At 33.8% G+C, this 14,669-nt stretch overlaps 2 protein-coding genes across 4 annotated transcripts; both read left to right on the top strand.

Moving 5' to 3' along the window:
- Nucleotides 1-2,801: 2,801 nt before the first annotated feature.
- On the top strand, nt 2,802-3,708 carry LOC143625265 (transcription factor GTE3, chloroplastic-like). Its single transcript, XM_077095650.1, has one exon. It carries the CDS (start codon nt 2,877-2,879, stop codon nt 3,612-3,614), a length of 738 nt encoding a protein of 245 aa, XP_076951765.1. The 5' UTR covers nt 2,802-2,876; the 3' UTR covers nt 3,615-3,708.
- A 3,772-nt stretch (nt 3,709-7,480) lies between these two features.
- Nucleotides 7,481-10,115, top strand: LOC143625266 (replication protein A 70 kDa DNA-binding subunit E-like). Of its 3 annotated transcripts, none has more exons than XM_077095653.1 (5): nt 7,481-7,871; nt 7,952-8,051; nt 8,132-8,927; nt 9,087-9,467; nt 9,549-10,115. In XM_077095653.1, exons 1-3 carry the CDS (start codon nt 7,613-7,615, stop codon nt 8,220-8,222), a joined length of 450 nt encoding a protein of 149 aa, XP_076951768.1. In that variant the 5' UTR covers nt 7,481-7,612; the 3' UTR covers nt 8,223-8,927; nt 9,087-9,467; nt 9,549-10,115. The 3 variants fall into 3 exon arrangements, with proteins under 3 accessions (XP_076951768.1, XP_076951767.1, XP_076951766.1); XM_077095652.1 differs by having other exon boundaries at nt 9,087-9,206; nt 9,293-10,115; XM_077095651.1 differs by having other exon boundaries at nt 9,087-10,115.
- Nucleotides 10,116-14,669: the final 4,554 nt, after the last annotated feature.

Genomic DNA, 14,669 nt, shown 5'->3' on the forward strand with positions numbered 1-14,669 from the left:
GTAGCTGTAGCTGGAAGCTGCTAGCCGGTAGCTTGTAACTGGTAGCTAGTAGCTGTAGCTGGTAGCTGTAGCTTTTTAGAAATATTTAGGTGTTTGGTAGAGTAGCTGGAGCTTTTAATAAAACTAGTTGGGTGCCCGCACGGTGCACCATTTTAATCCGAAACCTATTCTGACTTGACCCTTTCGACTCAAAACCGTACCAACATGAACCGAACTAAATTAGCATTTTTTGCATCGACTCGTTCCGACCCTAATTTGGTCTTACACATGACCCGGGCTTGCCTGACTCGAATTGTTGTCGATCCTAACCAATATTCACATAATATGTAAATTTTTTAAAGTTAAAGAAGTATAACAATATGATACTTATATTAAAGAGAATAAAATGGTCGTTTTTATGATGCAATTTTTTAAAAAAAGTATTAGCCTGCGAAGAAGTTATGGTGTTTTAAAAAGTCATGGGGGTAGTTGGTTTTGAATATGGGTTAAATATGTAATTATTATATGAATTAACAAAAGATTATGAAAGTTCAAGTACTAAAATTGTAAAATTTGAAATACCAAAAGCTTGTAGCTTTTTCTAAACACTAGTAGTTGGAGCTTTTAGCTTCAAGCTTTTTATCCTAACCTAAAAGCTTCAAGTTACTCTAACCAAACAAGATTTTTCAATAAATATGAGCTTTTTCTTAAAAGATTGTAGCTTAAAACTCTTAAAAGCTCCTAAAAGTTCTTTGCCAAACATACCCTAGAAATAAAACTTCGTAAGATAACCTAATTTTCAAACCGGGTTTAAACACTTTTGTGTAGCAAACTTAATAACTTATGTTGGGACTTGGGAAATAGTGAAATAGGTCTTCACTTAGAAAATATGGTTTTCATTAATTTTTGACACAATATTATTATTATTATTATTATTATTATTATTATTTGCTTGGTTTACGTCCCCTTGATAATTTCATAACGAACCAAAAACGTGTTCAAAATGAAGGTAGTAATAACAAGTTATTATTATCTTTCGAGTTGTCTGTTTGAAATATTTAATCTTTTGAAAATAAGAAGAATCTTGTTCCACACATATAGAAATTAAAATTTTGAAGCGTTTTCCTTAACCATAAAGAATGAATGGGGCCATCAGAACGGAGTTTCTTTTTGAGTTGTTTCTATAGCTTGATATTTGAAACTGATTAAAAGCAATAACCAAGTAAATTAAAATAATGCAAAAACATGTAAATATGAAAATATTCTCGACACATAAACATATTGATTACAAGAATTAACTATTTCCTGTAAGTATTATTTACAACTTCTAAAAACACACAAACACCATATTCAGTGGCGGATCCAGGAATTTTTTTCAGGTGGTGCACAACTTTTAGGTGATTCAATTTCATAGAATCGGGTATAAAAAATTCCGGGTCGGTTTGAGGTTCGGGTCGGTTAGATGGTTCGGGCAAAGTTCATTACATAATAAAAATACAATAATAAATTCCGGGTCCGTTTGAGGTTCGGGTCGGTTAGAAACCATATTCACACAATTAACCTTACCTCAACAAAAAACATCCACCAACACCACCACTCTTATCTTTCCAACTATTTTAACACCCAACACCAACAACCATGATTTGAAATATACTATTCGTGACCACAAGCCATTAAAACTAAATTTAACAAATAACCTAACAATTAAGTAGTTAGCAATCAAGAACAATTAACAAGTCAAGAACAATTAACATTTAACAAATGAATGCAAACTTACCTTCAAAGTGGGAGGATTCGAGCAATCGAGCTTCGAGGAAGAGTAGAAGACAGGAGGAGAGGAAGGCAGGAGGTTGGAGAACGGCCGGAAAAGCTGCGGTGGTGGTCGGGGAACGGCCGACGGGGAAGAGGGGACAGGGGAGATAGCAGGCGCCATTGTGTTTAGTGTCTGTGTGTTTTATTTTTTGACTAATAAAACCCTAAATGGGTTGTGCAGTAGTTAGTAAAAAGGAAGAGTTCAAGAAAAAAAGTTCAAAAATTATATGGAAATCCGGAATTGAACTTATGACCTTCAAGTTACAAAACCAGCACCTTACCAGCTGGCCAAACGTTTCAAATGTTTTTAAGGTGGTTTCTTCCTAATTTATAAGGTGGTTCCTCTAATGTTTTATATATACAAATACATTATTATTTTGAAACTCGGGTGGTTCCGGGGAACCACCCATTTCTACTATAGATCCGCCCCTGACACCATTATGATCTAATAATACATCTAGTAAATAAAAATTTATAAAACAAATATAATATGAAGATATTCTATTCATGACAATAACTTAAATATAAAATGATAAACGATAATGTTTTAGATAGTATCCTAATTTGAATCAATTGATTTCAGTAATTAAACTTATGCGCTAACACGACATGTATATATAAGGACCGTTTGTAACTAATTTAAAACAAACATTTTTGTGAATGTTTAGCTTCAGGGATGGCATACCGTCCACGTGTCACCCTGAATCAATCTACACATCAACAATATTAATATAATTTGATACTCACTTTCTCAAAATTCCCGACTAAAACCAGTTTCTTCTACGGGGTCTGCAAGTGAGTAACCTTCATTTCACACGATTTCAAAACCCTAACCCTTATTTTAGCCATTTCTTCGTCCAAACTCACCAACGCCTTCCGGCCTCAGGTACATCACGTTTCGCCTCAGCTCGTACACCAGAACCCGCCTGATCTCCGACCTTGAACGTGTACGGCTCCTCCGGCAGTGGCTGTTGGAGTCTGCCGTTGGCCGGAAACGTGATGCAAAAAAGCAGTGTGCTCGAATGACACAGGCGCAGAAGAGGAAGATGAAGATGCGGGAATGCGGTTAAATACTCGGTAAGTTGATGCAGCACAAGCACGGTTGGGTGTTCAATGCTCCGGTTGATGCGGTTGCTTTAAAGCTTTTCGATTATCATAGCGTTATTAACAAACCCATGGATCTCGGTACCATCAGGTCCAAACTAGCGAAAAACGGGTATAACTCTCCGCTGTCGTTCGCTTCGGACGTGCGGTTAACGTTTCAGAATGCGATGGTGTATAATGGCAAGGGGTCGAATGTGTACCTTATGGCTGAGCGGCTTTTGCTGCTGTTGGAAAATATGTGGGATTCGAGTAATCGCAAGGATGTAAATCAAGTGAAGAAGCGTAAACCGGTGGCTAGGGTTTTGGAGAAGCATAGGGAGATGACGGATGCAGAAAAAACCGAGCTCGCGGCAAGGTTGATGAGTCTGAGGTTAGGGCGTGAGGGGATGAATCAGATAATGGAGATTGTGAAGAAAGGGGTTTTAGGGTTAGAGTTTGAGGAAAGTCAAGAGGATGAACTCGAGCTTGATATTGCGGCTCTTGATAACGATACGCTTTGGGGACTGCATGGTTTCATAATGCGAAATGGCAACGAGGTGGTGGCTAATTTGGGTTCTTCGGGAGGTAATGAGGTTGTGGTGGAAGAAGAAGAAGAAGAAGATGTTGATATTGGGGATGAGATGGGGTCGACTGTTTTCACTCCGATTGAAATCGAGAAGGATGGTGAGTCGAGCTCGGAGAGTGGCTCTTCGTCGTCGTCAAGTGGTGGTAATGAATGATTATATGTGTGGATGATGCATTAATTGTTGTTTTGGGTCATTGTGTGCAGATACTGGGCGTAATGGGTGAGGTTGAAGGCGCAGGGGATTAGAGGTTTTTTTTTGCAGATGTAGAAGATGTGTAAAGAATTAACAAGATGGACTTATGAATGGAAGAAGATTTTGGTGATATTTTAGGAGGATACTTGATTAGTTGTGGAGGGTAGTTTAACTAATGTAATGACTAATGACAGTTAGGAATATGATAAGAAAAGAAAATGCAGTATGGTAGAAGCATAGATATCAATGTAAATGGGGAAACACTATCTTTTGGTAAATGAAAACATATTAGGGGTTCATGATTGTGTTTTTCTTAGCAAGCAGTTCCTATTGTGTACAAGTGCTTAATAATGTGTATCAACTGGATTAAGGGAGTTTGGCATGGTGTCAATACGAGTTAACAAGCTCGAGCCTTTTTTGTAATTGACAAGTGAGTTCGAGCACATCATGTTTCGTTTGGTATCGAATGGCTGTGTCTTTTGCCCCTTGTGAGCTTACAGGTCGGTTTGAGATCATGGTTGCACAAGACTAGTGAAAATTTCGGATTTTTCTTATACCTAGTTATTCAAGAACTGATTCCATACCCGACGTTACTCGTAATAAAATTAATTATATATTTGTAAAACTAATAACTTGGTTAATAAAACTTTTTGAAAATCTAGTTTATAAAAGAAAGTTATAACTTATTGAAATCGACGAAAATAAACAAATAATTAAATAAAACGTATCTACCCTCTGTAATAAAGGAATTTTCCCAATCAACCAGAGTTTTATTTTCCCACCTACCAATTTTTTCCTAACTTATTCAGGTTTTTTTTTTCGTATTTCTTTAATTTCTAATTTCTATATCTACTTCGACACAGATTATCATCTTCACAATTTATTTTCTCAATCTTCACAATTCCTTTTCTACACCTCCAACCAAAACCTGAATAATGATATAGGCCATTCTAACGTGTGGTATCAGCTATTTGATGGGTTGTGTGAAGAATCGTTGACTCAACTTAATGGATTCTTTTCACTTACTCTCTTGTAGCCTTGTGTTTATTGAATCAAGATGTGTGTATACCAGGTGATTTAACCTTCAATTTTGTGCCTCTTTTCTAACCCACGATTTAGGGTTTTCTTGTAGAGCCATCTTATTGTGGTTTTTTTATCTTATCTAATTAAAAGTTAACTTTTGATAAAGTTTAATCTGCTTATTTACATGTGTAGCTGGTAATTCTAAGTTTATTTTTGTCAATTGGATTTTACACCATTCTTTCGTTATGTTAAAAATACCATACCTGAACGATTAGCAAGATATTGAATAATATACTTATTTATGTGTTGCAAATCAAATATGTGTATCTTTTTGTATAAGTTTTGATATATGTTAGATACATGACATGATGTGGGGGTATGATAAATGTATTCAATAATATAGTTATTCTCCTTTCTTATTTTAACTAAACAGGCTAGATGCGAGAAAATGGGCAGTTTGATAAACGAGTCGGTTTGAATTTAAACAGTTTGTTCAAATGGTTTCACTTTTATATGAAAACACAATTATATTATTTCGGGATCAAACTGTTTATGATCGGGTACGGTTAGGGATCAAAACCGATTTCTTAACCTGATTTTGATCGGTTTGGGGTTCGGGTTTACAATGTTTTTTTTTCGATTGGCCGGTTTCGGTTCGGTAAACTGCCTATAATCAATTTCAACACGTTTCAGTTTCGGTTTGTTTTTCAAGTCGTTTCGGTTATAGAAATGCTTTTGTCCATCTCTAAAGTATAACTATGTATTTAATATTATTATTATTATTATTATTATTATTTCAATTCAACATGTATTTTAATTATTGTAATAAGTTACCGAATACATGTTTTCTTCCATATTTTCTTTTGTAGAGCTTAATAAGTCTAAACCGATTTATGATCAGGTACGGTTCGGGATCAAAACCTGTTTCTTAACCTGATTTTGATCGGTTTGGGGTTCGGGTTTACAATGTTTTTTTTTCGATTGGCCGGTTTCGGTTCGGTAAACTGCCTATAATCGATTTCAACACGTTTCAGTTTCGGTTTGTTTTTCAAGTCGTTTCGGTTATAGAAATGCTTTTGTCCATCTCTAAAGTATAACTATGTATTTATTATTATTATTATTATTATTATTATTATTTCAATTCAACATGTATTTTAATTATTGTAATAAGTTACTGAATACATGTTTTCTTCCATATTTTCTTTTGTAGAGCTTAATAAGTCTAAACCGATTTATGATCAGGTACGGTTCGGGATCAAAACCTGTTTCTTAACCTGATTTTGATCGGTTTGGGGTTCTGGTTTACAATGTTTTTATTTCGATTGCCCGGTTTCGGTTCGGTAAACTGCCTATAGTCGATTTCAACCCGATTCAGTTTCGGTTTGTTTTTCGAGTCGTTTCGGTTATAGAAATGCTTTTGTCCATCTCTAAAGTATAACTATGTATTTATTTTTATTATTATTATTTCAATTCAACATGTATTTTAATTATTTTAATAAGTTACTGAATACATGTTTTCTTCCATGTTTTCTTTTGTAGAGCTTAATAAGTATAAACCGATTTATGATCGGGTACGGTTCGGGATCAAAACATGTTTCTTAACCTGATTTTGATCGGTTTGGGGTTCGGGTTTACAATGTTTTTTTTCGATTGGACGGTTTCGGTTCGGTAAACTGCCTATAATCAATTTCAACTCGATTCAGTTTCGGTTTGTTTTTCGAGTCGTTTCGGTTATAGAAATGCTTTTGTCCATCTCTAAAGTATAACTATGTATTTATTATTATTATTATTATTATTTCAATTCAACATGTATTTTAATTATTGTAATAAGTTACTGAATACATGTTTTCTTCCATGTTTTCTTTTGTAGAGCTTAATAAATCTAAACCGATTTATGATCGGGTACGGTTCGGGATCAAAACCTGTTTCTTAACCTGATTTTGATCGGTTTGGGGTTCGGGTTTACAATGTTTTTTTTCGAATGGCCGGTCTCGGTTCGGTAATTGCCTATAATCGATTTCAACCCGATTCAGTTTCGGTTTGTTTTTCAAGTCGTTTCGGTTATAGAAATGCTTTTGTCCATCTCTACAGTATAACTATGTATTTATTTTTATTATTATTATTTCAATTCAACATGTATTTTAATTATTGTAATAAGTTGCTGAATACATCTTTTCCCCCTTTTAAGGTTTTTTTTCCATCCATAATCTATCTATTTAAATAATTCCTCAATCCATGCTTTGTTTTTTTTTTTGGCACCGCATGTGCTACAAAACCGGTTTAATTATTATAATTTTTTAATTGAAACATAATTTAAATTCAAATTCATTTGAAGATAAAACATATGATTATTTTGTTATCATTTTTAATTGAAACGCGTCTGATTTTGAATTGAAACACGTGTGATTTTTTTCTTATCATCATCTAACTCCTTTTTTTTCTCATTTGAGGTTACACTTCTCTTTATTCAGGGAACTGTTACACTACTATATAACAAAGGATGCAGGAATACACTTGCATTATACTTTCTGGTGTATGTTAATATCAACCAACATGTCAACATCCAGCAATGAAAATCAACTCTTTGGCAATACCAGGTAAATTTTATGAAATCATTTATATTAAAATACTAATTGTCGCTATGTAAACTGATTTCTTATTTTGTTCACAGCAAAACAAAGGAAGATGATATTGTGATTAGTGATTACCATGCTCAACAAACTTGATGTCTCAACAATTGTTTTCAGTGTCAAGGTCCGTATTATTCGGTTTTGGAAAAATATGAGCTACAACGTAGAGGGTGAAGTTTATATCGTTGAAATGGTTTTAGTGGACGAACAGGTAATCTAATGTGTATTGGTTGAACATATATGTTAAGATTCGCTATATATTTTTAATTAAATTTTATACTTTTGTTTAAATTGTAGGGAAATAATATGATGGGTAGCATCATTAACGAATATTGGCTGAAATTTAAAACCTTGATTGAACTCAACTCTACTATCTTAATTACTAAGGCGTCTCTTGCTGAAAATCGTGCTACCAACAAGTTTATGGGGAATCCAAACAAAGTATCTTTTACTCATGAAACTGATGTTGTTGAAGTTTACGATTTCTTGGGAGAATCATATGGCTTTACTTTCGCAAGTTTTGAAGATATGAACAACAATAAATTTCATGAGTTTAAAACCGTTGGTTAGTAACTCCATCTTTTAAATTAATTTCACTTTCATTTTTAATGCAGAATATTAATTTAAACTATTATGGTTACACAGATATTATTGGATACATCACAGGCTCGGAAAAGCCCACTACTTTTATCGGAAAAGTAGGGACACCCACACCAAAAGTTATCGTCCATCTTGAAGATTTAAAGTTAGTTTTTTTTAAATAATTATGGTACTTCTTTAAATATTAATTTTTTTCATATTAAATACAGCTTAATTGATATACAGCGGTAATGCTATCAATGTCACATTCTTTGGGGATTATGCTAATCTGATGACCAATTATATAGCAAATAATCCGACAAGACCAACGTTGTAGTTATCTTTCAATTTGGTAGATTCAAGTTCTGGGAAAGTAAGTTTTAAATTGCTTTTAACTAATTTCATTTATTTTTAATGTTGTTAATATTATTTTTTATGTTTTTCTGTATTTTCTAACATAAACATTTTAAATGGTTGAATCTTTTGTAGAAAAGACATGGGCTTCAAACGACTACGTTTATTCAAAGCTTTTCATTGACGATGACATTCAAGACATAATATCATTTAATGTTGCTGCATGAATTTAATGTTTTCAATACATATTATAACTTTATATTATGTTTAGTACTATAATACTATAATTGTTGTATAGTATATATTTAGGCTGAGTGACCAAACCAATGGACTGACGGGTTCAAGTCAGAAGTCTATTGCCTCATCTGTCAATTGCTCTGTTGAAGATGATTTCCTTATCAAGACTGGATTTAATAGCATTGCAGAAGTCCATATGAAAACGGTTACTGTTATTAGTAGTAGACAATTTTATTTTTATATAAAAATCAAACAGTACATAACCAAAATTATTATTTCTGTTATTGTTACAGGTTAGATCAGTTTTCATTCCTGGCACCATTAAGTATGTACCACCAACTCAAATTTGGTACTACTTATCTTGCAACACATGTCCAAAGGGGGTTAGAAAGGGCGAAACAAAATGCAGTAATCATAAATGCAAAGATAAAGAGTTATCTGCAATCAATAGGTATATAAACAAACTTTAATCCGGTTATAGGTTTGTTGTGAACAATTTTTTAACAACCTTCTGCACCGTCTATATGCTTCTTTATAATTACTTTTGGAAATTACTATAACAAACCTGTTCATACTAAACCAACGGGACCATTAATTTTTTTGTTTGAAGGTTTAGAATACTTATACGAGTACAAGATCCTACTAGCATCATAGATTTGACATTATGGGACAGGGAACGGTTAAAATTTTGAAAGTCGCTGCTAATGATTTGGTCGAAAGTTTTATAAAGGTTTAATATAATTATAATAAGTATATGGAAAGTATCATGGATAACATTATGCTATGCGTTCAGTTTTTAATAAATATTTTATGCAGGGTGAGACATCTGAACCATTCCCTGGTGTTTTGAACACTTTATTGAATAAGAAGTTTGCTTATCGATATCAAGAAATATAATGTGGATAGAAAAGAAACGGGTTTTGAAATTTCTAAATTCTCTGATGATTCAAAGATAATTGACACTCTTGAGAAGAAATTCAACCTACAGCAGGTTACATTCATTTTCATATAACTTAGTTATAATAGTATTTTATTTTTTAGTTAAAATATGCATTTCCTGTTTTCTCAACAGAATGAGTTGTCTGACTCCGTGCATATAACAAAAGGAGATAGCATTTCTCAAGACACTGTCAATATGAAGGTTCCCTTACATCATTTGTACATTACATTTGAATATTTAATCCTTAAAAGTGTCATTAACAACTTCTTTTTTTGTTTTTTTATATAAGGATGCTACGTCGTTCACCGGTGATAATACCACACCCGTGTCATGTAGCAACTCTGTTGTGATGCCCTCAACTAATCTAAAGCGCAATTTGGTTGATGTGTATGACGATGATGAAGTGGAACCAAGCAATTGAGGGACAAAAGCAGTGGCAAAGTCTTTGAAAGGCAATAAAGAAGTTGGCAAGTTTTGAAATCTACTGACTCCAAAAAAGGAAAAGTAATAAGTTGGTTAAGTTTTTAACACAATTATCATTTGGTTTTGGATGTTTCGTATGATGTTTTTTAAGACATTTTTCATTTAGTTTTGGATTTTTGTTTTATGATGGTTTTTAAGACAATTATCATTTGATTTTGGATATTTGGTGTGATGGCATTCAAGACAATTATCATTTGGTTTTGGCTGTTTGGTGTGTGCAATTATAAATTTATTAAGCAATTACTACATATATTAAATCAAATTTAGTATGAGTTATTGGTTCTTTTTTATTTATAACTAAACAGGCTATGATTATGACCTTCAATATGTACTAGTTATTGAATATTACTAGATGCGAAAAAATGGGCAGTTTTATAAACGAGTCGTTTGAATTTAAACAGTTTGTTCAAATGGTTTCACTTTTATATGAAAACAATTATATTATTTTAATTAATTTAAATTTGAACAAAACTAAAAAGTGTAACCATTTGAACAAACTGTTTAAATTCAAACCGACAGAAGAGCTTTATGCACTGCATCACGTTCCATGTTTTCTTCTGTAGATATGCAATACACTTCATGTCAAATATATATACACATAAATCTGTGTGTAATGCAACAGCTTTTAAACAAAATATAAAACTATTAAATTTTACCAGCTATGAGAAGTTGAGCAAGAATATCAACAATCTTGGGAATATGTTAACCTGGTTTTGATCGGTTTGGGTTCGGGTTTGGGAATATGTTAACCTAGATGACATTAGTCTACATTGTTAGCCTGGTTTTGATCGGTTTGGGTTAGGGTTTTCACCGTTTTTTTTTTCGATTGGCCGGTTTATGTTCGGTAAACCGGTTTTGGGGAGCAAATTACATATCGGTTCCGAACCTAAGGTTTTAGTCGGTTCCAAACCGGTTTCTACATAATCGATTCAACCCATTCCATTTTCGGTTTGATTTTCGAGTTGTTTCGGTTATAAAAATGCTTTAAACCATCTCTACGCCGGTCCAAAACTATAAAAATCTATATTTTAAAAATAAGTTTTCCATCTTTTTAGTGCATAGTAGTTACAAATTAGACCAATTTAAATACAACCACGCTGATCTATATCATGTATATTTAAAGACAATTACCAAACATATTTTTAGAATCAAGATTTTTATAGTTTTGATATGGTGTAAAACCGACATGTTTTCCTAATAGTTTTTATGTTATTTTGTGCTTAAACGTTAACGAATATCTATAGTTCTTGCGTGAATTTACACTTTTATGTATTTTATAGGTCCCATGTTGAAGAGAGCGAGAAAACGAATTAAATGGAGAAAGAATAAGCTAAAACGGAGCTCGGATGAAGCCGGTACGCGCGTACGAAGATAAACGAGCTGGAAGTCGAAAAACGTCAGAAAATGGCATGGCCGAGCTACGTGACCAGGTCATACCATTCAAGCAGAATGTGGTGGATTCCAACATGTCCCAAGGCTGCCAAGAATGTTGAGAAATCATAAAAACGTCTATTTTGTCTTCTAGTGGGCCGTGTGGGCTTGTTATAACCTGTTTTTGTTAGTGCACGGTTTTGCGTCTAGAGTCTTTGTATTTAACGTTAATGTTTTATTTATGATTTAATGTAATAATAGTTTGTTTATTGAGTTAGTTCGCTAAGATAAAGGCTAGTTCGCTAGGGGATGTTAGCGAACTAGTCAGTAAATGCATTCCCTCCTGATTCATTAGGGGATGTTAACGAATCAGGGGGTGTTTCGCTAATTTAATGTATGTAACGAAGGGGAGGCTGGTTCGCTAGGGGATGTTAGCGAACCAGATCACCTTCTATTTATAGTGAACTCCTGTTCACGTTTTGAAGAGAAGTTTTGAGAGTTAATTAACGAATGGTTGTCCAAACTCTCTCTCAAGCTTCACCTAATATTATACAGATTATATATTGATAATAGATATACATATATAACACCGAATCAATGTTAATTATGAGCTAGATCCTTAATCGTATTAATAGTATAAACACAGATCTGAGATCTGTTCGTTGTTATTGTTATTGATACGAATCATACGGGTTCAAACAAGTGGTATCAGAGCTGTTGGTGCTCATACACTTGATTTCATGTTGATTTTGTTATCGTTTTTATTAAATTTTCTGTTTAAGAGGTTTTGAATCAATTTGTGTTTGAATTGGTTGAATTATGGACGGATTGGATTGAGTTTGTGTTGGTTAAGGTATTGGCTAGGTTCGGATTAGAGGAATTGAGATTTGATTTGGATTTGTGTTGTTTGGTATTGATTTCGGTTTAAGTCCGAAACAGAGTATTGTTATTGGATAAATTGGTTGAGTAATTGAAATCGTTCGGTCACGAGGTTTAGTGTACTGGATTCGGAATTGGTTTACGAGGATTTTGGTAGGTAGATTGTGCGATTTGGTTGAATAACGAAGTCGTATTACGGATTTAACAATTCTGGGTTTCTGGGTTGATCTTCATAATTTCTGGAAAATTATGTTGAATGATTGAAGATTTGAAGATGAACGTAATTCGTTATCATCTGTATGGTGATTCGTTAGATGTTTCATCTTGATTCGTTATCTGAATTTGTCAATTCGTTACCCATTTTAAGTAGTTCCCTAGCCTGTTCGTTATAGTGACTGATTTGCCTAATCTAATTCGTGTGACACGCGTCCAACTTGGGATTTGTGTCCTAACAACCTTTGCCACGTGGCATAAGGTGTCAGAGTTTGTTACAAACGGTTGTAACAACCTGATTCGCTATAGTGTGATTCGCTAATCCACTGTAGCTGATTCGCTAAGTATTCCTTAGTGATTCGCTAAGTTTATTTTGGCGATTCGTTACTGATTATCATCTGATTCGCTAAACTAATCATTTGTGATTCGCTAAACTAATCCTTTGTGATTCGTTTGGTCAATTCGTTAAGTTGACTTGTGATTCGCTAAGTTTGACTTGTGATTCGCTAAGTTGACTTGTGATTCGCTAAACCTTCATCTCATTCGTTATCTGTTTCGCCATTTGGTCAATCTTAACCTTGTTAAGAGTTGATTCGTTAAACACTGTTCACAGTTTGCTATAATTGTTCACAGTTCGCTATAACTGTTCACAGATTGTTAAATTTTATTTGTTACACCCTTTAAATTTTTGAAACTTTTCAAAGATGGCCGGTATGTATGCATTAGCTTCTCAAAACATGTTAATGCAACAGATGTTGCAACTTGATACCGAGATAGGTTCGCATTCTAAATGTCCAAGATTGATGAAGTTCAGTGACTTTGCCAAGTGGGAACCTCGGTTTCGTGCACATTTAGGATCTGTTCATCCTGATTGCTCTTACTGTCTTGATGAAGTTTATGTGGCACCAATGATTGGTGATGATACTATTGGGTATACTCCTAAAGTTGTTTCTCAATACTCACAAGAAGAGAAGAAAGCTTTAGAAATCGAGATAAAAGCCTATTCTACTCTGACTATGGCATTACCAGAAAATATCTTTCATCAAGTTGGTAGTATCAAGAGATGTGCGTCTTTATTTCAACATCTGCGTATGAGAAGCATGGGAAACACAGCTGAGAGTAAGAAAGTGATGCTCAAGTTTCAGTTTCGAAACTTTAATCTATTTAAGGGAGAAACAGTTGAAGAGATGACTAAAAGATTTAGTCATTTAATTGCTGAAATGGACAAGATGAAAATGAAAATTTCTGAAAGGGATAAAATTGACACTATTAAAAGTGTGCTTCCAAGTTCTTACTCAACATTTCTAATGGTCTTGAAATAAAATGACTATTTCTTGAATGAAGACTTGACGGCACTTGAATTTTTACAAAAGATCGAAGCCAGAGAGTATGATCTTAAGTGTCAAAAATCCTCCAAAGAAAATCAAGATCCAGCTTTCTATGGTGGAAGTATGCCTCTTAGTTCAACGATCTCTCCAATCACTGCTTTTCTTACTCATGCTGCAAGTGAACAAGAATCAACTATGGTTAATGATCCAAAAGTTTGTTTTTACTCTGCTGGTAATTCGGGTGGTTCTGGAAGTTCAACTAATACAAATCCATTTGCTATACCACGTAGTGTTAATATGAAGGAAGCTGAGCAAAACTTTGCTTTTCTGACGACTTTTATGTCTTCATATGAAAACTTAGTGAGTAGTAAGATTGCCACAAGTGATTTAAAAGATGAGGACTATGATCAGATAGATCCAGATGATCTAGAAATCATAGATTTAAAATGGAACATGGCTATGATCGTCCTTAAAGTTAAAAGATTCATGCAGAGAACTGGAAAAGATCTTCCAGCTTTAAACAAGAAGTTGGGTTTTGACAAATTAAAAGTAAAGTGTTATAATTGTCAAGAATTTGGGCATTTCGCAAAGGAATGTGACAAACCAAGGAAAGAATACACTGGTTATCGTGGTCAAAATCAAAATGCTTCTTCTTCACGAGGAAGTGATGCTGAAAAGAAATCATATTCTTCTACAACACAAGCAATGTTAGCAGATGGAACTGATTGGTCACAACGGTTAGTATGCAATGATGTTTAAGCAAATTTGGCTATGTTTGGATTACACAATGATTGTCAAGATGCAACTGCTAGTGAGATTTCTTCCGATAATGATTCTGGATCTGATTCTGACGACTCTCGCGACAAGTCTTCCGAATCAATGTTTGCTTGCATGGCCAAAATCAATGAGGTTAGTAACTCTATTTCTGCTACTTCATCTGTTAAGGTATCATGTGTTGATTGTGAATCTAACAAATCTA

The sequence above is a fragment of the Bidens hawaiensis genome, unplaced genomic scaffold, assembly GCF_021521415.1.
Source record: "Bidens hawaiensis isolate Kalapana, Puna unplaced genomic scaffold, B.hawaiensis_p1.1 tig00004030_1, whole genome shotgun sequence".
In the NCBI taxonomy this organism is placed as follows: Eukaryota; Viridiplantae; Streptophyta; class Magnoliopsida; order Asterales; family Asteraceae; genus Bidens; species Bidens hawaiensis.